At 40.4% G+C, this 27,709-nt stretch overlaps 1 protein-coding gene across 2 annotated transcripts in view; it reads right to left on the reverse strand.

Annotated features, from left to right (window-relative positions):
• The window catches only part of faf1 (Fas (TNFRSF6) associated factor 1), a 64,639-nt gene that overhangs the window by 28,829 nt on the left and 8,101 nt on the right, over window positions 1-27,709 (reverse strand). For both annotated transcript variants that reach the window (XM_006800411.3, XM_087835877.1), the window contains exons 4-12: window positions 25,900-26,165; window positions 25,698-25,789; window positions 25,319-25,410; window positions 18,256-18,361; window positions 12,599-12,685; window positions 3,465-3,560; window positions 3,236-3,359; window positions 3,073-3,136; window positions 2,892-2,973 (exon numbers count right to left, since the gene is read on the reverse strand). In XM_006800411.3, the coding sequence (XP_006800474.2) occupies window positions 2,892-2,973; window positions 3,073-3,136; window positions 3,236-3,359; window positions 3,465-3,560; window positions 12,599-12,685; window positions 18,256-18,361; window positions 25,319-25,410; window positions 25,698-25,789; window positions 25,900-26,165 (1,009 nt within the window). The remainder of the gene's footprint in view (window positions 1-2,891; window positions 2,974-3,072; window positions 3,137-3,235; window positions 3,360-3,464; window positions 3,561-12,598; window positions 12,686-18,255; window positions 18,362-25,318; window positions 25,411-25,697; window positions 25,790-25,899; window positions 26,166-27,709) is intronic.

Raw genomic sequence — 27,709 nt, forward strand, 5'->3', positions numbered from 1 at the left:
CATCACCATCATCCTCATCAATGACTATTTTTTTTAGAAAGAAATGTAATTTTACGGTTTATGGAAAGTAAGGCATAGATTATCGCCATGCTTTCTGCACACACTAATCATTTACTCAGTTACTCTTAGCACACTGTGTCTAACATGTTTTGTTCATGCTGATATTCCAATTGTTCAAGTTTCAAGAAATACTCAATAAAAGTCTTGAGCCACTTTTTATTTCTTTATACTTTGGTAGGAAAATGTGAAATCTGTCCAGCAATATGTCAAAATGTGCAAAAATACAGTGTATAACAAAATGCACTCTCCTAATAAATCTTGTTTGGAATGTAATGCTCAGTAATAGTTCTACAGGCTTTGCCTTTTGTTCCGTTCTCTGTCGAGATGATCCCACGCTGCTTTGATAATTGTTGTGGTCTGGGCTCTGGGGAGGCCAATCCATGTTTGATAGTGTTCCACTATGCAGTTTTCTTTTTCATCAAGGTTTGCTGTTACTGCATTGGCAGTGTGTTTGGGATCGTTGTCATGCTGAAAAGTAAAGCCGTTGCCAATCAGACGCTTTCCAGATGGTACTGCATGGTGGACAAGGAACGATCCCTAACACGACTGACTGAAATGCAGCCGCAAACCACGACAGAGCCCCCAGCGTGTTTTACAGGCTATAGAGACTCATTGTTTTATCTCTCTCTGACCTCCTCCAGACAGATTAACGATTATTTAAACCAGCGGTCTCCAACCTTTTTTGCGCCACGGACCGGTTTATGCCCGATAAAATTTTCATGGACCGGCCTTTAAGGTGTCGCGGATAAATACAACAAAATAAAACTAGTACCAGTACCGAAAAAAAGAAAAGTTATTCATAACACACGTGAAAAGACCCAGGAAAACCGAGTAAACGATAAAAACAATAACAAAATAACGCTGAAAACTGATAAAAACCCTGAAAACTATACATTTCACACCTGAGCCTCAACTCTCGCGGCCCGGTACCAAACGACTCACGGACCGGTACCGGCCCGAGGCCCGGGGGTTGGGGACCGCTGATTTAAGCCAAATGTAAAATTTGGATTCATCCCTATAAGACCTCTTGCCACTGAACTGAATCCAGTTCTTGGCACACCTCAGGGTTTTTTCTCTGTTTCCATTCCTTAAGAATGGCTTTTTAACAGCCACACATCCAGCGAGACCATTTCTGATAAGACTTCAGCATATGGATCAACTGAAGTTCCAGATACATCTCTCGTATATGTCTGTGGTTTTCTTTGCAAGCTCCTTTGATCTCTCGTATAGATAGTTATTTTCAGGCTTACCGCTTTGTCTATTGGTCTCCACTTGTCCAGGCCCAAAAACCAGTTGAGAAACACCTTGTTAGTGTAAAGATACTGTTTATGTTCATCAAATTGTGGTACTTTTGACGTTTCATAAATTCAGCTAAACAAATGGGAACACATTACATGCTTTTTGCAACAAGCTGCTAGTAACAAAGTGCTTAAAAGCATAATTTCATAGTGGTTATTTGCCCAGTTGTCCGTTATGTGTAGACACATCACTGGTTGGGTGCCTTTTTGTGGTTGAATGATTTCTAGGTCACTGTTGAGCAGTTTAACAAAAAAAACAAACAAAACTTTTCTCTATAAATGGTCAAATATAAGGACTGGACTGAAAACGAGCCAATGGCCAAAGAAAAATTGAGGAGACCTTAAGAGAACCTGGGGAACTATTGGTCAAGACCACTTTAAAGAATTATGATGAAGTCTGGCTTCTTGGAAACAAAATATAAAGAGAGGAAATAATTAGGGATGAAAATATTACCAGGTCTCCATTACCTCTATTATAGATGACTGAAACACCGGGGGTAACGAGCTTTTGCTGTTGTGGCCCCCAAAATATGGAATAAACTGCCCCTCCATATTAGGTTGGCCCCAACACTTGAAATGTTTAAATCACTTTTAAAAACACACTTTTTTCAAAGGCTTTTTAGGAGTAGTACCAGAGTCAGTTTTTAGTCAGTTTTTTTATTTTGTTAATTTTATTCATTGTATTTTTTATTGTCTATTTTACTCATGTTTTAATATTTAATATATATATATTGATTTATTTTTATCATTTTCATTTATGTATTTATTTTACTGTTATTTATATTTATTTCTTTGTCTGCTTAGTGTATGGTTTTGAACTTTTATCTGTTTTATTATTGGAAAGCACTCTGGTTAACTGTGTTGTTTCAAAGTGCTATATAAATAAAGTTGGGTTGGATTGGTTTTGCTGGCATTAAGCCTAAAACTAAATGACGTATATTTAAAGTTGTGTCTCATGAGATCTCCATAGATATCATTCTACATAAGCGGACTGAATTATGTGTGCGACAGACCAGCAGCACGGCGTCTGTGATCTCCGATTACCCTATGCATCCATCTATACAATGTATAAGTTTGTGGTAACCAGATTCATCTAGCTTTCCCCAACTTAACAATGAACTCTAATCCAAATGTAAAAAATGTAGGCCAGGTGAATAAAGTTCCTGATTATATTACCGTTTTAAATTTCCCCCAGCCCTGTAACAAAAGAGAAGTTATGAGAAATAAAGTATCTCCCTTGACAGAATTAATAATATCCTTCTCTGTTTGTGTTCCTTTGTCATGTTATCTTAAGCAAAGAAAACTCAAACCTGAAAAAAGCGACTCTTCCATGAAGCAGAAATGACATCAGTGATAAAGGACAGGCCATCATTTGTAACATCAGTACCTCGTATCACTTGCACAGCTTGGATAAGATATCAAGCTATCGTATCACTTGGATAAGAATATGAAGCTTCAAAGAAAAACACAAGTTTTTCAGAGTATATTAAAAATGTTCCTGTGGGACCCAAAATAGTCCAAAAGGTTACTTACATCTCTGGCTTTGCCATGGAAGGCCTCTTGAGATGCTGCCTCCAAAGACCCAATAAAGAACATTGGATGGGTCTCTCCATATCTACAGGACACACACACACGACTCTTATTTAAAACATTGTTACTAACCAGTTTTGTTAGGTTTCAAAGCCATTTTAAAATGAGCATAACAACAGCTCACCTCGAAGAAAATTCAGAAGTAAAGTGAATTAAGGCATCAGTTTCATTTTCACTATTCTCTGGCACTGCAAAAGGGACAAAAATAATCATATGGTCAGGCTTTACATGCTGTATCTGGAGGTTAATACTACAGTGGCTGCTATAAGTGAGTTCACATTACGTACTCATAGGTGATTTCCTACAGCTCGAGGAGCCCACTCCAAACATCTCTGAATCATCCACACCAAATTCTGATGCGTCTTCATAATCATCACCCTCACTGTCGCTGATCATATGGACATCCGCACACTGTAAATAAGAAGCATTTCATGAGCATGTCTGATGCTTGAAAGTTGCCTAGGGGATGAAATGCATAACTCAGAAGCGTGCGGTGGCATACGTAGGTCCATTTACCTCTTCTGTGGGTTCCTGGGCATTAGCTGGCGAGGACCTTCGACAAACACTCAGGTGATGGCAGGGATAGCTGATTCCAGAGAGAGCTAGTGTCATCTAAAAAAACAACAAAGGAAACAGAACAAAAGAATGAAGCCAACAATTATGAATGACTGCCGACCGTGTGCGTTTACTCAACACAATATAATGATGCCATCAAGTTTAAGCATGTGTTGGTATCTACTGCTTATGACTTGCCTAAAACTGATGCCTAAACCAAAACAAGGCAAACTTCACCACTGATTCTGTAGTTGTGCCTTACATTTGTTTGCCTTTTTCCCCAGGCAGCAGAAGCATAACCTGTATCATGACATACTTTGTATTTTCAAACAAAGGCTTGATCATCTCTCTAATGAGGCGTGACCACAACGAGGTTTCTGTACACCTGCAGGATCCATAAGTGCAGTGGTGGTCTATAGTAGAAGGTAACCTGACTAATGAGCTCCCAAATCCAAAACCAGGACTGAAAATGTCAGCATTCAGCAGGGACTCATTACAGGAGTCTCCTGGCTCAGACCCCGAGGGATATCAGCAATAGAGACAAGGCTGTTGCAGAATGAAACTAAAGTTGTCTTGCTTTTAGATCTTAGATTTTCCAATCTGAATATACTGAGACTTAATAATAACACAACATTATATTCAGTGGGACCTGAACTGAAAGCCAACATGCAAATACTGTTCTGGTAGAGAGAACAACAGCACTGAGGCAGGGTAGGTAAGCTTGGTGTGATAAGAGCCAGAGGAGCTGCTCATCCCCTGCAGAGGTCCTCTTATCTGCTCCATTGTCGAGTGCTGAGACACACAAAGAGCAGCTGGACATGGCTGAATCAAGAGACGATTACACGCAACACCAATTGAGTCTGAAAAGAGCTACACGGGCTGAATGGAGTTTTCCTCTCTGTGTCTCTCCTAAATTAAAAGTACTTCCTCGTGCTGGTGTCAGCTCTCTAGAGCAGCAGAGAGCAGTGTAACCAGTAGACCTTATCACAAACACGGACTTATAAGTGTATCTCTGTTTGCCTGGCACTGATAAGAACTGTGCCGTCACGTCGCACTTAATTATCTTTTGACTGTTAGAAAGTAAGTGCGCTGCACACAAAAGACCCAAATATTTATACAAAACTATTTGCACAGTTGTGGAGTAGTTGAGTCAGTGTAGGCGCTGCTGGGGTTGGGCAGTATTGCGATACTCATCCTGAGATTAGTTTGAACATTTTAATTGCTTTTTATGCTGCGGTTTTGTATTTTACGTAGACTCCACTGTGCTTCGCCATATAACAAATCAACAAAAGGGCTTTTTTGTTAGCAATTACACAAAATAACCAAATTATTTTCTACAGAAAAGAACAAGGTAGAAATTATTATTTAAGAAAAATTTGGATAGATACTGATCAAGAAATCATGAGAAGCTGTGTCCATATTCCCCAAATCTACCACAACTATACTCTTTGTCCCTTTGCAATGACATTTACAACATATACAGAAATAAAACGATAGCATTTATTTACATATTGGGTTTTTTTCCCTCCTAAAAGAGCAAGTGAACTCAGTCTCACTCTTGGGAGCTGAAAAAACATTTATTGCACCATTTCAAATAGTTGACAGAGGATATACTAAAACTGGCTATAATATTGGCGTTTCAAATTCCCACCAGTCGAGCAACGATTGACTGAAGGAATATTTCACCGAGTATCTCCCCTGACAGTATGAGAAAGAATAACATCTTGATGAGTATTCCTCCTCTGTGTTGTCTTAAGCGCAGAAATCTGCTCCAAAAAAGCAGTGGCTAGACTCTCAAGCAATATTGAAACAAAACAAACCAAGAATGACATCACCTCTAAAGGGACAAATCCACCGTGGAGCTTTGTTTGCAAGAGCACACCATATAACACTAACTAAGTCTAAATGTTTCGGGGCAAAAATATTTGACTGTCCTTTTCTTTGTGAATTTATGTTTTTTTCCCTTTGGGGCCAAGAACAGATGAATGTTCCCAGACAAAAGGAAAACCAAACAGCCAAGCGCATACAGACGAGAGAAGAGACCGACTGTACTTCTTGCACATTACCAATTAGTAGCAAGTGTACTATTGTCAATAAAAAGCACAGCTGATCCAGCCAACCCTAACATAAGGAACACCTACGAAGAACACTTAACTGAATTGCCTCGTCTGTGCTCAAGTAACTCAACTCTAACTTATTTACTTCTTTTATTTTATTAGATCAATCAGTCATTCTAATCAGAAACCAGAACATCACAAAAGAATTTACTGAAAAAGTGGGGAAAAAAATTAAGCGATGTAGAAACGCAATTTGCTTTTTCAAAACCAGCAACACGCTTAATGAAAAGCTACGACCGCTGAAGACGTTATGGGTGCCAGGTCTGTGAGCTGAATTAACACTGACGTTATTGAGCTAAAGATGCACAGGTTCTGAACTTTAAGGACGTGAAGGAATGGCCCCGTCTCTTCGCTGCCTATGAGTGGCAATCAAACGTGAGAATTTTAACACAGACTGGCAAGCAGAGCCCCATAAACCCTTTACCCCCGCCACTCACAATGAGAGGGTTTTGTCTGAGCACCTAATAAGTGTATAAATAAAGTTGATCACTTCCCCTGTCAAAGACAGCCTGGAGGGTTTGGGCTGACATGGATGCAACCAGGGGAGGTGAAAAGGGGGGAAAAAGGAGAAAAAAAAAGAGAGAGATGAGTGCCTCTCAGTCCTCTTCCTCACATTGACCCGATGGCTTCTCCCGATGTTGAGGTACACAAGTGCAGCTTGACGGCTCAGTGGTGAAACGTGGAAACAAGGTTGAAGCGCCGCAGGGCACAGGGTCTGAGGGGATGAGGTTAACCCCCAAAATGACCCTCTCCCACATCTCCGCACAAAAGGAACTGGCTCCTCTTTTTTGGATTCTTTTAATTAACACTTTCATTGAGGCTCTAAGCATTCAGGGGCCGATACAGGGGAAGAATTTTCTCTTTCCCTCACACCCCCCCTCCCTCCTTTTGCTTTCCCAGTCAACCTTTTTTTTGTCCCTCGACTCTATCCTCCTTTTTCCTCCCTCTCTCTCCCTTCATTCTTTCTGTGTTTCATTTTTTTTTCTTTTCCAGTGTAGGCAGTGTTTGGATTAGGTGTCTGGCTGTGAGTATGAGATAATTACCACTGACAGCTGCACTGAAGGCAACCAAAACCTCATCATACCACCTTACTCTACTATATCATTTTTAGAGCAAGAGAAGAACAGAGAGAGAAAGAAGGGAGGAAGTTGAAAAGGAAAGGAGATAGAAGACTTAAACTCCACCTTTAAGATTTATTAAGATATTTAATAAATGACATTGTTTCTAGGCTGAGATGCAATAGGAAGATATACAGTGTGACCAAGCTCAGGACAAAAAGATCCTATTCTTCAAATAAAAGGTTCAGTGAGATGGGAGCATAACACCAAGAAACAAAAAGAAAACAGATACAGACAGACTAAGTCAGCACTGAATTTCACCTGAAGGAGGCCAATTTCATGACGAAGTGGGGTGGCTCTGCCTGACTTTACTGCTGAGCCCTGATGCTATGGAAACCACAAGCTGTCCCCCCTTCTGTCAATAACTGGTTTCATAGGCCCCAATCAGGTAGAGGAAGATTCCAGTAATGCCAGCTGGGAAATGGAGGGAGGTGCTGCCCTACAAGCCACGGCACCTCAGAGGCTCTGTGGCATTAATACATTAGCAAACACCATGAAACACTGCATAAATGTCAGCAATTACAGGCTAGAAGAAAGGGCGGGTGGTGGTGGAGGGGTGCAGAAATGGGGGGGACGTAATAAGGATGTCCCACTGGCTGTCAATCACTCCAACAGGTACGGGAGGAAGGACGGCCAATCAGAGCTGCTCCAATGAGATGAAGCCGGTCCAGAGACTCTCTGTGCTGAAATGCTAAGGGCAAAGTCTCAGAGAAGGCGAGGACAGAGGTTCAACCGTTATATTTGCAATAGCAAAGCAAGTAAATTTCCATCTTCAGTATTATATTCAGAACAGCTTTGTCAATGCCACACAAGCGAGAAAAAATTGAAAGGCAGCACGACCATAATATTCCCAAATGATGCCAGAGTAAGCGTTTTGCTCTACTTGGAGAAAATGATTTTTTTTTTTTAAATCAAATTTAAACTATAGCAAAGTCCAACATACTTTTTCTCTGACTGAGAACTTTTTCCAGTTCTGTCAAGACGTCTGTGATGGAGTAAACCCAAAGAAAATTCAAGCAAATGCTAAAATAAACAATCACAAAAACCATTTGTTTTGCCCACATGGATCTCTACTACTAGTAAATATTACAAACTGGATTCTAATGAATCTATAAGAACATTGTAATCATGGCACCCAAAACAATGTTCAAGAAACAAACATTTAAATTGCTCATCATGAACAGCTGCACATTTGTCAACCAAATGTGCTCTGGGTAAATGTCACACTGGGGACATTAAATTATTTATGGAATATTAAGAAGCGATACAGAAGACTGGGAAAATGTTTTATATGCTTTGAATAGCAATGTGTTCACATTAGCAGTCGTGTTTGATGGTGAATTTCAATTACTTAGGAATAAAATGTACAGCAGTTAAGGCAATGTGACTTTTACTACCTTATCTATAGATCTATACATATCTAGACAGACAGATATATATAGATATATATATATATATATATATATAGATATATATATATATATATATATATATATATATATATATATATATATATATATACACACACACACACATATATATATACACATAGATAGATAGATAGATATAGATATATTACAGCTACTATGTCCCATTTACTACTACATTTAATACTGAATTTAGGGCTGTTCGATATAACGATATATATCGGATGACCATATAAAAACGTCTATCATGTCATTTTACGCTATCGTTTGTTTCGTGGTGTCGCAAAATAAACTGTTTACGGCAATATTTTTTCATCGTTTTGATGGTCACTGTAGTGGCTATATTAATTTCTTAAAGTTCTCTCTTTCTCTTATATTTAATATAACCACACTACGGACAGAGAAGCGCCTGTTTTTATGCGTTTTGGTTAGCAACAATGACGGTAACAGCATCTCGTGTCCGCTTGTTTATGTTCCACATAAACCTTTCACAATAAAGCTCAAGATCCTGTTGAGACTTTTCAAAATAAACTGAATCACGTGAAAGAGCAGATAATTTACGGATGAGAATTAAAAAAAGAGCCGCCAGGTGCTAAAAAATAAACTTTAGACTCAAACGTTAGAACAAGCTTTTCCCCGCAGCACGCCGTGTAATAAATACTCACAAAGAAAACGGCGGCCGTTACAACTTATGTCTAAAAATGTATCGTTTCATGCATCGGTTAAAACACTCGACTCCAGCTACATGACGCGCAGCTGGAAACACTTCCCGCAAGTCGAGCTGCCCGAGATTCACAGAATTTACAGAAAATGTTACATTTTTGTGATTTATATCGTTATCGGGACGACAGAATTCTTATATCATGGTCATATCGCACAGACCTAACTAAATTCCTTTATTCTAAGAGCCCATAGCAAAAACAATAACAATAGACTGAATAAACTAATCTGCGATTCATTGCCATGAAACCATTATGCATCCTGATCCAATTTCCGATGACCATCAGACCTTGAATTTCAATGAAACGTGCTGAGTGAACAATATCAGGGGCTGACACATCACGTAACCACTAGTTTTCTGGAAAGGTGAGAATTTCTTTCTAACAAACCATCTCCTATACTCCAACAATACATGACATAATTACACTAACATTACACCAACTCAAATAACTTTCTCACAGCACAAGAATAACTGAGAGAAGAAACTGATATTCTGAGTAGTTGATCAGCTAGATGAACTATGATATATATATAAACAAAAATGTGCTCTAGATGACTATGAAAGCAACTATACAGCTAAAGCAAAGGCAATTTCCCCAACACTGTCACAGTCAGCGTGTGAATTCCTGCTAATCCAATTACAAATTTTCTGTATCAGTGCTAAATATGTTATACCTTTTCTTAAACAATGTATAATTATTTTAGTACTTCAATCAACAGTTTATTTAAATAAAACAAAATTTGCAATATTGGGGAAAAAAACAAACAAACAAAAGACAAAAAAACAAGTAAAAAGTACTAATAATTTGACGAAGAATTCAAGTGAAAAATATATATTTTCAAAGCCAAAGGAAATAAAGACACAGTTCGGTTGGATCAGTATTGGGGTTCGATAGCCCAAGACACAGTGTGTACAACAAGAAAGGCACATTTGCAAATACACAAATGCAAATATGCACACACAAATATAACTGCACAGGTGAACGCATTGGTATCGCACAAGACAGAAGAGTTGAGTAGCAATCGATTCCACCGCCAGCAGGATAGTGCGTGGAGCTAAATGCAATCTTGGGCCTCTGACTGCCATCTTTATTGGCCCAAGCCCCGGGAGATGAGACTGGGCTAATGAGCTAGACACTAACACTGGCTCCCTACCCGACTGCTAGGCCAGCCAAGCCCTTGGCTTTCTCTGTTAATACCTTCAGACGTTTCAATAAGAGGGCTATAGCTAGTGCAGAGGCCATTATTGCACTTCTGTCTCTTCTCTATACTTTTTAATATCACTTCATCCAAGGAAACACAGACACTGCGGATGTGTGCTAGTCAAAGGCTGACCGGGCCTATGATAATCTATTCGCAATCGCTGGCCGTTATATATACAGCTGAGTGTGACAAGCTGAGGCCCGCTGAAAACCAGAATACGGAGAACAAAAGTGCAAATATAAAAAACACAATTATCATTTAAACTGAAATTAGTAGGTACAGTTTACTGGTTTGGAATTGGAAAATGAGTGTGCATGGCTAGATGGTAGTAGTTAGATCAATAGTGCATGAAATGCACTGATTACACTTTAAAATGTTCAGAGCCCGTCTAAGTATTTTCAAATGATTAATTGCTATGGAACATACCATGAGAGGAGTCCTTACTGTGATGATTCCTGCATGTCATTTCCCTCTGCTCTTTCCCTATAGTTCCCAACTTTTTACCAATTTACCCAAGAAAATAATAATCTAATTTTAATACATGAAAAACAGTGATTCTTTTTTTTTGTGGTCGGCTGAATATACAGTACATAAACAAATGTACATTTCCAGTAAGTTGTGAATTATTTGAAAGTTTGCTGGTATAAATTTGAAAACAAAAACGCATAATTTCCCTCAAAACACTGATATGTTGCTTCTGTATTATTTTCACTGAGTTTTACAGTTTTAATTATTTATAAATTACTGCACTGTGTTTTTATTTACATTTTACAAAATGCCCTCCTTCCTTTTTTTTAAAAAAAAAACAACTTTGATTTTCGAAAACATCAGCACTCTTCCTATTAGTGCATAATGTGGCTCCGACTCTGAAAAGTAAATAATTTGGTGGAATAATACTGAACATTTCCACTCAAGACTGAGGTCAGTCATTGCACCACATGTCCAAAATGTGCTTTCAGATTTGCAGTAAGATTTGTATTTCCTTTGCAATCCCGGGCTGTTTACTGATCACATCATTTCAAGTCTCCAAAGATAATGCTAACAATGGAAAATCTGCATCGTAGCCCTATGGTTTGTTTGGTGGTTACTGGATTTACAATTGGCTGCTCTGAGCCGTCATGGAACAAAATACAGCAAACAGTCTTGGGTAGTGTAAAACTGTAACCTTTTATCCTTTTTATGTAGGTTAAGGGGTGTGTTGTATTTGCTTCCACTGTCAGTACTAAAAGCTTTACTTTGAGTCAAAAAAAGTTCAGTCATTGTTTATCCACTTTGAGTGATATGACTAATAGGAAACAAATGTAACAGACTCTTCCCACATAACACTGTACAAAGTAACAAGTTTTTACAGTTAATTCTCGCACAAGACACATATGATAATGCATGGAGAGAAAAAAAACAATACACCAAACCAAACAATTACAAAAACCAAAATTAAAATTGTTAGCTGGAAGAATGTGTGCACAACAGATTCTCAATGTAGGCATGAAAACATCCCAAACAATTAGCATGGGAACACATATGCTGCCAAAGAAGGGGTGAGGCAAAAGGGGTCAGAGGTTCTTCGAAGTTCTGTATGAGGGCCGCCTCTGATCAGCTTGACTGTGTGTAGGGTGAATGGTTGGGAAGGGCAACCCTGAGACAAGAGAGGTCAGCGGGACCGAATGATGTGAGCTTTAATGTCCACAGACAGAGGACACAGAATGGGAACCATCTTTGACGTCTTAATTACCTTTAACATCTTACTCTCATACTTCTGACAGCTGTTTTGGCGCAGATTAGAGATTGGAACAATTTTCTGTGCCTCGGGTACTCTAGCAAAACCAACGGACAGAAACTGGAAGGGTGTTTATTCTTTTTTTTCTCAAAAGCACATAGATTTTGAAACATGTGACAGATTTGTAAAAGCGCAGTACGAGTGGATTTCTTGGGGGAAAAAATAATTTTTTAACATTTTTTTGCTTGCCTAGATTGACCTTAGACCAATCAGAAAAATCCTAAGGAATTTTGTATATTTGACCATCACATCCAGCTGGAATCAACAGAAATGGCGCTAAATCATGAATCACATCTAAGCAATGTCTTGCTGTATCAAAAATCAAACTTATTTCATGGAACAATGACACCATTTTGAGAAACCACAGACAATTTTAGGACTTCCTCCCAAGATTTAAAATATGTTTTAAGACCAATTTGTGAGACCATGTCTCAAGTAATAGACTCATCTGCTGAAACCCAACTTAGGTTCCAGTCAGTCAAAAATGAGAACTCTCTGGATTATTTAACTAAAAAACAAAACAAAACAAAACAAATAAACAGGGAAAGAAAACGTCCACTGGGGTGCACTGCAATAAGCAAAAATTTATTTTTCACTATCTCTGCTTAGATGCTCGTATCGTCATTGCATACCTTTACTGGTTCAAACACCCACAGAAAATGTTCCCTGATGAATAGTTTGACTGACTTTTTGCATTTGTGTGTGTGTGTGTGTGTGTGTGTGTGTCTCTTACAGAATCATCAGACGCTGATGCAGGCCATCCCTCCCACTGCTGATGCCGGACTGGGATGTTGGTCAAGTCTGAAATGTTTCTCTTCACCTGCAAACAGAGGCAACGATTGTATTTCATTGAATATTACTATATACTTGCAATACACAAAACTCATGTAACATCCGTAATGACAACAGCATGCACTGCCTCTCTGACTCTGCACAAAGAGCTTTGATATTTCTCTATATTCTTGCCAGCGGGTGGGTCAGTTTTAGCGTCAACATGATTGCCTCATTACGTTGCATGCAACGCTGTAAATTTTAGGAGCCATCCTCCGCTCGGAAGAACAGAAGAGGCAGAGAATAAAGGGCTTCACAAGTCAAAGGAGAGAGAAGGACAGAAAAGAGACAGCCAGTGTTATCAGCATTCTTCAGATGCCACTGCTAATTCCCAGCGACAACAGCCCCACGCTCTGAAATGAACAGTATTTCTCTTCTCCCATTCATGTGCGGACGCTGTATCTGCATCACTTAATAACACTCCTTGCTTTTAAACAGTTAGCAGCCAGCAAGCGCCTGTCCCGTCAAGCGTTGCGTTACACCGGCTGCTGGGTTGTTGGTTTAAAGCCCTAACGCCAGCCTGATGTGCGCCAGTCAACCCTGATCAAAGCCCTGTCGGTGTCTGAACGCTGGCGGCCGTGGATTCTACTGCGTTTGTTCTGCGGGATTCTGCCGTTCAGGCCCGCAGGGCTGAACACTGATGCTGAGAAAACTATCTATTGTGGAGCTAAGATCCCTCCACACACACAGGGCAAATCCTGTCTTTGTAACAAGCACTGAGAAGAGATGGATCCTTGAGCATATTCAGGGCTGCTGGTCATGGAGGTGGAAACTTAAAGAACGCTACAAACACAAAGTCAAAGCCAATCTCGGGGAAAGCAGGAAAGCCTGTGCAGCACACTGAACTGTAAAGATTATGAAGATAGACAATGCTCGGCTGCTTGTCCCATAATACGACTTATTACCGCACTTTGCATTTATATGTAGTTTAAAAACTGTCTGGGAGCACAATCAGAATGACTCTTGTTATCTTTTATAAAAGAAATGCTCAAAAAAATTAAATAAAACAAAGTAAGGAACACTTTTGTCCCAAATATTAAAGTTGAAAATCTTTACTGGCATAAATGAGGTAAAAAAAACAAAACAAAACAAAAAAAAACCCCTGTGGAAATCATCAACCCTCTTAAAACAAAAGCAAAAATCAAAGCTAAAATAGTTTTTAAGCAGAATATTTTTTTCCTATACATTATCAGTCACAAACATAATTTTATTTCACTGTGGATGGGCAAAGCACGGCGAAGCAATTCAGAGTACAAACATGGAGGGAGAAGAATAAAAGAACAATAATAAATGAGTGGCACAGTCCATCCTTTGCCTTTCCGTCGTAAATCCCACACGGCTCGGTGCCTATCCTTATGAAGAGGCTATGATCAGGACAGCAGGCTGGGGTCAAAGCGGGTGGCCAGTGTTATTACAGAGTGTAATATCTATGTTTGACCAGCCAGACTACAGGGATTTGACTGACCGGCTGGCTGGCCGATGAATAGAGGGGAAAAGGGAGGAAAGGAGAGGCATAAACACTAGTAATGAAGAGACTGCAGTCAGAGGTTAAAGCAGCATCAGAGAAACAACAAACTTACGCCCACCACAGAGAGAGTGAAGGTGAGAGGTGGAGGAGGAGAGTGGAGACAGACAGTGAAAGACACCTGGCAAAGGACAATCTGATCTCATCACAAAAAAAACACCCACATCTACACAGCAAGCGTGTCCACCTGAAACTACACTGTCAAAATCTGAAGGGAGTCACTCAATCTTTTCCTGACATATGAAATATTGTGAGAAACGACTGAAAGAAAACTAATTATTAATAAAATTAAGGACAGATAAGAACCCAAGACGAGCTTGACAGAACGCCTGGCCTTAACCCAGCTAGCTGAATTTCTTGTTGCAGCCCTCGGTTACAGAGCATTGTTACTGAGGGCTGCAATCCAACCACACATGGAGCAATACTGTCTAATGCTGCCCCCTGTCTACCGCAGCAGCCATCTGACTGATAAGTGAGACTGAAACAAACTAAAACAATTACGTTTAATAGTTGCCTCTCAGTAACACTTCCATCGCAAATTCCTACTTACAAATAATTCAGACTTGTTTGTCTCTAAACAAGGGGCCTACATTTGGAACGTCATTGCACGGGGTATTAAGCAAAACATGGCGTTGGTGCTCGAACGATTCGGCGGCTTGTGAAAGGTATTGATCAACCTGACTTCTACACAGAGAAGAGAAAATGTAAAGAAAATGCCTTTAAGGGAGCATAAAGGGATTTATATCAAAGTCTAACACAGTGCTGCAAATTGTGTGCGGCTGTTCATGTTGAGATGAGGCGAGGGTGTATGAGCCAGTTATACACAACATTAGCTAAACTGGCAGTGGTGCTGAGCTGCTGGGCAATATGCCTCACGGCAAAATTAATGATCCAATCATTGTAAATGCCAATTGCCTGTAATCCTTGCCTGGAAGCAAATCAAAGAAAAGGAAAGGTTTCCGTTAAACAGTCACAAGCTCCCTCTCTCTTTCTTCATCTCCCCTAAGCACCAGATGCCTTTCTTTCATTCCTTTTTCGATCCAACCCTCCTTTTCTCAGCTCTCTAGCCCCTGTCTGCATTCGGTTCCTATATGTCGCCCAGCTGCGGAGCAAGGATGGGGCCCATCCACAAGCCCTGGGGTGGGCGGGGTGGGGGCGTGGGGGGGGCAGCAGACAAGGGAAATCCCCAGGACAACTGGTCTGGTCACGGACAACTCAGGACCCGGCAGCCATGCCTATTCTACCCTCTACTTCCCTGGCAAACATTTGCTCTCCAGCTTAGCTCAGAAGCTAGCCAGCAACTTACCCCCACAGTATAGTCTGGTAATGCCAATCAGAGTCTACACCGCCTTGAGCTCTAGAGATGGAGAAGAAAGAAAGTGGAAAGGGGACACTGGGAGAGAGATGGAGAATGAAGGAATAGAAAGGGAGGGGTAAGGGCAGTTCCCTGAGAGCCACAAGGCAAAGCCACAGTCTTTGGCAAAGACAAACAAGAAGACAAGACTCCATCCTTATTGATATGCACAAGCAGGGACCATCGGTTAGTCTTCAGTAAAGACAAAAGGGAGAATGGGGAAAGAAAGGTGCTCTGTAGTGGTGTCCATATGTGAGATTGGACACAGTATACCAGAAAAGAGTGTCAGTCAGGCTGAATATGTGTTGTTACCACTTTGTTGCGTCCCAAGATATTTCTGTTGACAGAACAGCATTTCCCTTCTTGCTGGTGTCTTTAATTCTTCTTCTTATTCTATATTTTTTTCAATCTATTTCCTTATCTCTCCCACGGGCAAGCCATACTAAAGCAACGCCACTCCACAACTACTCTTTCACATTCACTCTGACTCCGAAAACGTTTCTGAGCCAGCCCTTACATGATGTATACACACGATATATTCAGGTTAAAGTTCTGGGTCTCATTTTCCCCACAGGGGGCCTTGAGATGCCTAAAGACAGGCATTTGTAAGGAAAGGACCGCAACGTGGAGGCCTGTTTAAGCCCACATGGTCCCTTCTCTATCCCCCGTGGCCTCTTACAGCACCCCCACCAAGCCAACAGTCCTTTGCCTCCTTTCTGTGTCCACAGTTCCCCCCTCCCACACCACAGGGACCCCTCCCCAGTGTTTGTAATCCCAGCAGAAACACTTAAGGTTCACAGTGGGTGCTCATCAAAACCATCTGCCTGAGAAGAGAGTGAGAAAAAAAAAGGGGAGATGATGAAGGAGGAGAAAAAAATGAGAGCGCAAATGGAGAAGAGAGAGAAGTCCAGGGAGGCGAGCTGCCTCCAGTTCAGATGCTGGTTATACTAATCTGTTCAATTAGCACCATTACAAGCCCTGCGTGCAGCCTGATTATTATTAGTGTAATCTTGAACTGCAACGAGGACCTAGGCCGGAACAGCAGTGGTTGCAGAGAACAAGGAAGAATAAACACCTTTCACTTTTGCTTTTGAGAAAACAGCTGGTCTGGATGTAAAACACAGAAGCATTCAGCACATCTAAACTGACAAACAACTAGTCAAAGGCATGTAAAGAATCCACAGCCATTAAACATCCTGATACACCGAGTTCAAATCATTTAAATTGAGTTTAAATTACCTAAACTTTTGAGGAGGTACTGTAAGACAGAGTTAAAGTTCATACTTCTAGCAGCTGGCTAGCAAACACTGACTAATAAATGTTTCCTGCTCAGGTCTCTCCCTGCCAGAGCAGAGCAGGACAGCACAGGGCAGCTGCGTATGGCTATATCCACTCTAATATGTTTTCATATTAAACAGAGTTTTTGCGCCATTAATAAACAAACTGAAGCAATATCTGTCCATTCACCTAAAAATGCATTCTACTGGACAGTCTATGGTAGGAAGTTGTAGCTTAATAAAACGCACAGTTTAGCTGTAGAACAGCTGAGAGCATAAACACCAGGCTCAGCAACACCTGTAATTTGTTTTCCTCGTTGAATTAACTACTGGTTACCAAGACCACTGCCTTTGTTTTCTCCCAGAAAAGGGTCATGTGATGGGGTGTGATGACTCACGGAAGGACAGATAGTGACTGACGAGATTCAATCAGTCAGCAGTTGGATGTTGGTGCCTGCATGATCAATTCCGAGTCTTCTTTACAACCCGTCCTTACTAAAACTAAATCTTAGCTTGGTCGAGTTTTCAAAATACTTGACTTCAGGGGACCTAAAAGGACACAGTAGTGTGGTCAGATATATGCTTTAGTGGTGAAAACACTGGGATGTGACCACACGGTAATTAACACATAAAGCATAAATTCCGTCGGCCACTTTCATAGGTTACGTCGTAAGCTCTCTAAGATTGCCCTTGGCCTGAAGTCTAAATCTGGCCTTGGTGTGAATGCAGCCTAAAAGACATGTTTCTATATGCAGGCAAGTTCAGAATTCAACACAAGTAGGACCTAAAATCCGATACAGCAAGACACACTCACTCGTCTTCGCATTCAAGCAAGCATACACTTACATTCCCATGTTCCTTAACATCTAATCAATTTGCAGCTGTGATAGCAATAACCAACGGATAAAGACATGCACTGGACTCACACTGGGCCCTAGCTGAGTAACTATAAATATTTCATAGGCTGCAAAGGCTACTGTTTAGTTTCAGATGGAGCAAGCGAACGCACTGTCTTTTTCCACTGCACCCACATGCCTAGATCAAACAATGTTTAGTCATTTAAATGACTTTCTAGACTGCTGACACTGCAGCGAGAGAGAGAGAGAAAGGGAGGAAGATGCAGAGCTGGGGGAGTCCAGAAAAAACGAGGGGGCTGTACCAGAGCGCAGCTGTGAGAGTAATTATGTGCTCTGAAATGTGATCATTTGTGATGAATAATGAATCGATGGCTGAGATAGACTAGCGATGTTTGGCAAATGGAATGAAAGTTGTATTATGAGAAGCCAGAATAAGGCACAATAATATTATGCGAGTGCATGATGTGGGTGCATTACAGAGACTTTGTGCGTATGTGTGCATAGAAAGTAACACTGCGATATCTAATGTGGTGTGTGTGTCCATACCTCCTGTATGGTTCTGGAGCCGGGAAAGTTGAGGTTGTAGTCCCTCTGAGCCTCACGGTGGCTAATGACCAGCAGGAAGTTTTGGTTTAATGAATCCTGAAGAGCACTAAACGAGAAGAGGGAACATTGGAAATCGTAAGAAATAGGGATAAATGCTATAAAGGAGATGAAAACACAGAAAACACCTAAATGAGGTGACAGAATAATGACACAAGAGAAAGAAGAGGGCAAAGACAAACATACATAATTGCTAACAGTGACTCGAGTTGAGTAAAGGGCAAGCTGAAACTTGTCAACTAGTGGTAGCCTGCTGGCCTGTGGGGAGGTGGGTGCTTCCTCGGGGGGTAAGTCGTTCGCTTTTCTGGTTATGTCTTAACAAGCCTGTCCAGAGCTATGTTCAGCACAGCAGGCTCCAACAGCTATGACCACCTGCACATTAACAGCGGGGAGTCGATCAATCTGCCTTAACGCTAACAAAACTGGAGAAAAGGCCTGCAGTACTTTCAGAGCTAAAAAATAAATATAAATAAAAAGCAACATTTTGCTGTGGCATATCCTGAACTAGCTGAACACAGTCAAAAATCTGAAATAGCCTAAACCTAGTGCAGTTACAGTTACAATAAATGTATCTAGAAAGCTGTTAATGTTGTTGTAGGCAGCTCATAAAGTATGTATCGACTGACTATGCTATAGTTATCTCCATTTGCATTCCCTTCAGCGTGAAATGTTTTTCACTGACCTTAAAAGTCAAAAATAACAATAATGCAAAGCTGAAACTGAATGTGAAAAAGTGAATGCAAATAAGTCCAGCAGACATTTACCAAGAAACTTTCATATTAATCTGTGAAAGCGGTATTTACAGACAACCGCTGCTCTAAGATGTTGCCTCCGGACCGACACCCGTAGCTCACTTACTAACTTACAGCAGTGTCAGAGAAGAAGAGGTGGGGGAATCAACTTTTGGAAGCTTAATTTACAATAAGCTGTGAGGTTAAGTAGCGTTTTGAGCAAACGCTGGGTCTGTGAGGCTGAATAGCAATGGGAGGCTTAAAGGCCGAAACAAGCACTTAATCAGGGCTCAGAACCCAAGAAGAGGAGGAAGAGTTGAGAGAAAGAGAGGGATGGGGGAATTAATATGTAGCGCACACATTAATTATGCAATCACACCCTTAATCTGCGCAGATCTGGACGAGCTTATGTTAACAGAAGCTCAAATTTACTGTAATGACAGCATATTTACATTGACTAAAACTACGAAATCAATATGTAAATGTAATGTTTGTTGTAGCTAACTGGAGAAGATTGGAAATGTGTGAAGTGGGAAGGATGGATGCATATGTAATAGGCCCGAGCAGACGGATGAGAGCGATGTGTGTGCGTGTGTGTGAGAGAGAGGAGAGATGGAAGGGGTAGGGACATATAAATAAGGATCTAGCTAATATCACGATTATGTTTGGACACAGTCCCGAGCTGCTGCTGGCAAGCGGCTAGACTCCTAAATAGGCAGAGATAGAGGGTAAACTGAGTGGAAGTGTTACTCTGTCCTTCCAAGCAAAGAAGGAACATCTTATCAGTCATTTATGGCAGGCCGATGAGCCATTTGGTGTGTGCGTGGGTGGAGGTTCTGTTTGAGATTTACTTTGAAAAATATATCACTCATCATGCTCTATAGTACAAATATAGCTACTTAAAATATCAAATGCATTCAGACCGGAAACAAACTGCCATTCATGATGAGTCATCTCCTTGTCATTTCCCATCTGTCTAAGGAAGGCCTGCTGGTTCGCATATAAACACAACAACCATGTTTCAAATCTAACATCCCTTTGTCTGGACCGCTTTCACCACCTGTGTTTTCAAAGCGGCTGTCTTCTCGGGGAAGCAGGCCCTTCGAGCAGTGCGGGGTTGAAATGTGGATGTCGCAGTGTTTGCTTCTGCCTTCAGAGGTCCCTTTCTCACTCAACGCACACACACACTCGTTGACATCTAGGTCGGCCTGGAACATCTCCGGAGGCACTTGACATGGCATAAGGGTGCCGTGAGGAAAATGTCATTTAACTTTATGGACAGCAAAAATGGAGCGTTCTGCAGGGGGAGAAGAGCAGGCTAAACAGATTGGTTTCATTCTGAGGTAAGCCCGTCGCCTAAGCTGCGAGTCCCCGCGGCACAGAGCAGACTCTAGACCTTATTAAACTAGCACTGCCAGACACAGAGACGCACACGCACGCACACGTGCACACAATGTGACATGTGCCTACAAAACGCCAATACCCATACACGCATACGCTGTCCCATAAACATTCACCAAAACTGCTCCCTGGTATTTACAAACTACCATAACGCGTGTTTCAGCTGCTGCTTTAAATGCTTGAAAAAACACACCAACCAGCAGAATACATGCCAGCTCATCGTATGCCCCTAACAGGTACAAAGGAGGTTCTGAGGCGCACACGAGAGTCTGCTTACCTCCTCCATATTTTGCATCCGCAACAAAGCAGAAGAATGTGAAACCATTCAGGTTCTGCTCTATTTTGATCTGCCATTGTTTCCAAAAGGTTATTAGCGTGCTACTCGCACAATCCTTCGCATCACTGCTTTAGCTGACCAGTTAGCTATCTCCCTGAAGTGTCTGTGTATCTGAGACTGGACAGCTGACACGCGGTGGTGAAGCGTAAGCCGACAGGCAAAGCTCAATAAAACAAGAATACATAAAAAAAACCTCATGAATCGCTTTTTTAATTTCAAACTTCTTTCCAGAGTTCAAATTAAAATAACCTTTCCTCGGCAAACACGTGCCTGCTCAGAGCTGGAGCGGCGAATAAACAATAAAGGAAACAGGCTCCATTGAAATATTCATCAGCCCTTCATCATTTATGCAAGAGATTAGCTCCTCCTTAACACCATCTTGTATTCACATGCGGTCATCAACATGGCCACAGAAAAACTTCAGACCATTACTAACTGCACATCACTTCACTAACTAAATAACTATCTAAATGAATTGGTGCTCAAAGGAATACCTCCCGAAGCCTCGAGATTTATTTCTAATCAAACAAGACAACCAAAAGGAGTTTGCTCAGCGGGATCATAATGACGGTGCAGCACTATTTAATCAGTCGGTTTTGGTGGAGGTCTGTGTACAGCAGTGAGCCAAGCTCGACAAAGTAATTGCTTTGGATATTACCATTTACGGGAGATTTGAATTTTTACTATGAGCGCTGAGAAATTACATTTGGGTGGATAACTGTCTTTTCAGATTAAAAGAAAAAAATACAAACTAGCAAATATAGTTCGGGAGACAGTGAGAGGTTCATTACTCTCGTTCAAAATGTGTGTTTCAAGCCATTTTATTTAGATGGTAGTGGTTCCTTTTTGCTTTTTGTTTGGAAAAAATCATTAGCAGCTAGAAGAAAACCTTCACTAAGAGATGTTTTTTCCTGCTTTCATAACTATACTATTAAGTTAAGTTAAGGTTATTCATATATAACAGTCTTAAAATATTATCAAGCAACGTTATACGTGCATGTTATACTCCTGTCATACCTGCTGTGTGTTATACAGGCTTCTCTGAATCCAACAAAAGCTAAAAATGAATATGCCTCAACAAGCAAAACAATCCTGGTAGAAAATGTGTCTGAAAAATGTACTTACACCGTTTCCCCCCCCCTTTTTGGCTTTGATACTGAATATCAATCATGCAAAATCACAATGTTGAATATATAAACATTTTCAGTGCACGCCATATTGCAGTCTGTAATGTGGAACAAAGCTACCAACCAAATTAAAAGAAGCTCAAACTTCGATAACACAGTCTGTATGACCGCTATTTTCTTCCCAGATGTCAAAAAGATATTGCCCGAGTGCCACGAGCCACCCATTTTTACACTTTGTGGTCATCCTGTTACATGCACCATGTAACCTAAAGAAATCCCATAAAACTGCTCTGCCATAAAGCCGACTTTGGGACACCTAAAATGTTTCTGTTGACACCACTGCGATGGTTTTAAATAAGATGTTTTAGCACTGAGGTTTAGCTGCAGTTATCTTCTGGCTTGTATTACATTCAAAGGCTTTTCAAATATTCTCATAAATGACAAGAACCACTTGTCAGTGCGTTATTAGAGCACAACACCACTTTCACTCTAAATATACATACACAACAACATTATACACTCCACAAAAGGTTAAACACAATAAAAATAGGTTTTATAGCAGAGCTCTTGTACTGAATTGTGGCAGACTACAAGTGCAACTAATAAAGAGGCAACTCCGTGTGTGGATTTTTGAAGCAAACACTGTTGCCGGATGCCTGTTTGAAAATGGCTTTAGTGTGTGCAACATCCATCCAAGTTGAGACAAACAAATAGATTACTTAGAGGGAAATGAGATACATAGTTTTTTTTAATGTTACTAATTAGATATTCTGCTATATTTGGATTAATTATGGTTAATTAGATAGTAATTACATGCTGGAAGGCTACATTTTATTAGAAACTTGTGGGACAGTAGGTAAAAAACAAATAAAAGTAGACCTTTGTCTTAATGTTAACCGTTAAAGTGCTGCACTCAGTTTTGCTTGTTAGAAGTGAAACTGAAATCAGGGCCATGGTTAAAGCTTCTCAAAGGCAGGGATACAATATAATCAACAGTAAAAAATAAGCATTAAGATATATATACACACTATAAGAATTACACATTTCCTTCCATAGTGAAGTTTCAGATTTTATAAAGACACACACGTCGTTTTTCATGATTTTCTCATGAAAATCAACCTCTTTCTCATTTTCCCTCATACATTGTAATACTCATTTGATTCATCCTTAATTCCTCTAATTATGTTGCATGAGTAAAATGAGAAGACTGCCACTTTCCTCAGTAAATCAAATATTATAAGATGTTTAAAACACAAATAACACAAGAACTGGTCATTTATGGTCATTTGATACCAAATCAGTTCATTCATAAGACATGAATACTTTGAGATGGTATGACACTAAATCTTCTGAGATCTCTCTGCTACAACAAATCTGCAGACACTTCACATGAACTGTGTGTACATGGTGAGACCACAGTTTATTTTTACTACAAGCCAACAGCCTGTTTGGTCTCGCTACAGGGGACTGCTCCCTTCACATTCTGTGATTTGTCACCTATCCACTCCCAGTATGCCAACACGGTCACCATACGCACGCAGGCACACGTTAATAGACAATCGCGTGCGCATATACACAAGAGCCCACCCACTCCTTTCAGCCCCAACTGTCCGCCGCTAAAATAGCTGACACAGAATAACGAGCTCCTGACACCCAAAATGATATCGATAACACTTGGAGGAAAGGCAACGGTGCTGCTAAAAAGACACAGCAGTCGGTGTACGAGTGAGAAGATGAGGAGAGGCGGGGAAGAGAGAGAGCAACGGAGGGTCATTAACTGCCAACACCGTATAACTACCACTTAGCCTAACTAGCATGGAAAGCAGCAAACTGCCAAATTACTTCTTCCACACGTATTCTGCTGACATGTGGATGCTTTCTCAGGGGAGAGCTACAGTACAATTTTTGTTTTTTTTTAATTCACAGCTGAAAAAAGAAAAGATTAAAAAAAATTGGAGGTCAATGTATGACACGCCAATCAAAAACTAAACAAAACAAAACAAAAAAACCTAAACAAAAACCCTCTTGATCTTCTAACAAACGAACTAATGCTCATTGCAGATACATGCCCCGTACTAGCCACAGAGCTTTTGATGACGATTTGAAGATGATCCATAGAGACACGGGAAACTCGGCTCACAAAATGTTATACTTCAAAATGTCCCAGACTACGTCACAACTTATTAGGTTCCACAATTACATAATTATGCACTCAAGAAGACCTTACAGCTGCTTTTTTAATGCAATGTTAAATTGATAAATGCTGATAACGGGACCGGTGCTGGATCTGAAACTACACTGCTCAACCATTAATTTCAAAAATATTCGGAAGAACACATAAAACACTAACCACTGCTGGTAAATTTCCATTAAATCCTTTCTTTCCCGTTTTGTTTTTAGCTCACAGACCGTGTCCTCGGGGACATTAGCTTCAAAAAAGAAAACCAATTCCGTTATTAATCACAGAAGTGGCACTGTACATCCTCGATCATTCTGCCTGGATGTGTCTTCAAATTACAGCGCACACTAAATTACACGGCGGGGACAATGACAGACAGCAAACACTCATACAAACAAAGAACTCAAATACTGCAACCATACAAATAGTGCAAGGTAATATTGTAAAGAGATATTCCCACAAACAAAAAAATGTGTACCCTTCATATCTATCCTCATCCGTCCAATCCCCTCAAAATAAAAAATAAAAATGATCTTTGTCATCCTGTGATAACCAAGTAGAATAAAGCAGATATATTATTTCTTTGGATGATGTTTACCTGATACTGATGAAAGACCAATCACATGCTCAGCTGGCAACTATGATTGTATTACTGCTATGACTTTATCCTGAGCTGCCTGACATTTCAGAGAAAAAGGTTGCTAATGCTGTCACGCATTCACTAAGACAAGCTGAGAAACCTCTGGATGAAGAACACCGACTTCACAGGCTTTCCCAGAAAATCTCTATTGTTACTGCGTGTTAATGTGTGATCTTTCAAGCAAGGTATAAATAATAGATATGAAGTGTGGCTGTCATATACGCAACTTCTGAAGAGAAAGATGCGAAGGAAAACCTTTGGCAAGCAACAATATCATAGCGAAGACGACAAAGAAGGACGATAAAATTATTATTTGCATAACGCACAAAGAGCGTGGCACCAGACTTTCCTCTCATCTTCTCAAAATGTCACAAAGGATGTGAAAAGCGAATGTTCACTGCCAGGTCAAATGTCTCCTAATAAAGCTATGAAAGCAGCGTTGGCTCCCTCTCCTCTTTATAAGTGGAGATATAGCACCACCTGGTGTTTGAGCTGCACTCATGCCACTACCTATAATAATTTATAGTGTATACGCAGCAGAATGACAAGAAAGGATTTATCCCCATAATAAGGATGGGAGTTAGAGAGTACCTGTTTTTGCTGGTGCTGGCAGTAGGGGCAATGTCGGGGGTCAGGACATACAGGCTGTTGTTCTTGGGCAGGTGTAAACTTCTCAGCACCATCTGAGTACACGCACATAAACATACACAACTGTAAAAAGGTCCTGTGAATGAGTTATAGCTGTAGACACAATATAAATTAGATCGGCTCCTAAACGCAACACCTGTCTGGTAATGTAAAACAATTAACAGAAGGAGCAGACTTGTGTTATATCACCTGTGCTTCTCGTTTTTCTTAGTGTCTTAATGTATTAATTCAATTCAATACAATTCAGCTTTATTTATACAGCACCAATTCACAACAGTAGTCACCTCAAGGTGCTTTATAAAAATTAAAGCTTTTAACTCACACTGTCAGACACATCTCCGCTCTTCCACCCTTTCAACTGCATTTTGGAGACCGGAACACCAAGCTCTGTTTCAAGGATCTGTTTGATTTCTCCTATGGATTGGATTAGACAAAGGAAGGAAAATTGACCTTTTGTTCGCAAAAGTCAGTGCGAAAGCGTTAAATGTGGACACGGTACATGTGTGCGAGTTTGCGGTGCTCACCAACTGTGCTGCCCTCCTCAACCACCAGCTCTACAGAGCGTTGCCGGTACTCGACCCTGAAGTTGAGCATCCGGGACTGACGCTCTACGATGTGTCGGGAAGAAGGGTTGAGTGGGCAAAAAGCTGAAGTTGAGGACGATGGAGGTGAAGAAGACGAAGATGAAGAGGAGGGGGGAGGAACTGCGCTTCCCGCTGCTGCGTCAGCTGCTTCTGAGAGGCTAGGAGGTCCGTACGCTGTGGCCTGACTCGCCTCACTGGAAAAGTTACTACAGGAAGACGGTCAGAAAAGAAATTCAAAATAGAACTAAAATGACTTCCTTGTGGTTGTGTGCTGCTTTAAATTATTCAAGTTATAGTGCAGCTCCATGTCTGTGTAAACTCATACAGCATATTTACTTTAACAGTTAGGCAGCAAAAGCAGGTATAACCAATTCAATAAAAGAGATATATGGTCACAATCTCCCCTCGTGCCCCTCAGTTATGGTGCTGAATAATGACTGAAAAATTGCTTTTGGCAAACATTATGATGCTGCAATAAAGCTGACCTTTGACTGTTTGGATATTTAATGTCATCAGTTTATCCTATCAGAAATTTGTGTGATACTTTCAGGCATAAGAGGCTTGCGTTATAGCCAAAAACTTGTTTTGTTATGTCATAAAGACCTCGACTTTTGCCCACCAAATATTGATCAGCTTCTGCTACAAGTCGAAGTGAATGTTTGCTTCAATGCATCTATGTGACACAGACTGCTACCAGCACAAAGACAATAAATTTGGCAAGTGGTTTTCTCTCCTATCCTCTAAATATCTGTTTAACCTATTGTGTGTTTTATCTTTATTGCCATTTCATACGACACAGTTGATAATGTCTTTTCTCATTTGACCAAGAACCAAATATGTCCCTTGTTTCTTGAAATGCAGACAGCAAGTGTTGTGAAATAGCAAGCGCAAAAGCCATGTTTAAACATTTTATCGGTTTAACAACAGTGGAGAAGTCACTGGCCTGAGCCGTATGTCATCCGCCATAAAAACCTCCACAACAAACCTGAGCAACAGGAAAAGGACTAGATCCAACCATATGTTAGCATAATCTAACTGCACCCCTGCTCATCAATTCAGTGAGAAATAAAATTAATCCACCAATAAATTAAAAATTAGCATTTTTTCCCCTAAAATCAGAATGTCATGTACTGAGTTACAAATACTGCACTCAAAGACAGCTCCTCACACGTGCGCTGACAAATTAATGACTTTCATTGTTTGTGTTATTAATGAAATTGTATTTTATTGATATAAACTTGTAACTTAGATGAAAATAAGATAACATTTTACGTGTAATCGATGCAGGAAATCAACTAAAACAACGGGTTCGCATAATGGCTCTTGATGTTTTATAGTGTATATGCAATCAACATCAGGCTGTTGTGAAATATACCAACAAAGGAACAGAGATAACACATGTGCCATGAACTGCAGAAAAGTGGTGGGAAATCCAAGTCAGGACATAGTTGGAAGTTCTCCTTTCTCACCATTTCCAATACTGGAAATACTCGGTTTGACTTAGGCAATACCTGAGTAGAGCACGCAGCAAGGACACAGGACAACCACTTGTTAGCTTTGAATTTACTGAACTCATATCACACAGAGACTTTGTACTGAAATGTTGGCAGATTAAATATCATATTATTGCCAATCCAGCTGTGACAGGCACATTCATAAGGCAGTGACTAGAAAAGTTTAGGGCTGCAATGCATGTGTGAAAACTACGATAAAAAGCATATCATGTTAATAATTGAAGGTGCTAACTGTA

This window comes from Neolamprologus brichardi, chromosome 23 (assembly GCF_056152115.1).
Source record: "Neolamprologus brichardi isolate AB-2024 chromosome 23, ASM5615211v1, whole genome shotgun sequence".
NCBI classification, from domain to species: domain Eukaryota; kingdom Metazoa; phylum Chordata; class Actinopteri; order Cichliformes; family Cichlidae; genus Neolamprologus; species Neolamprologus brichardi.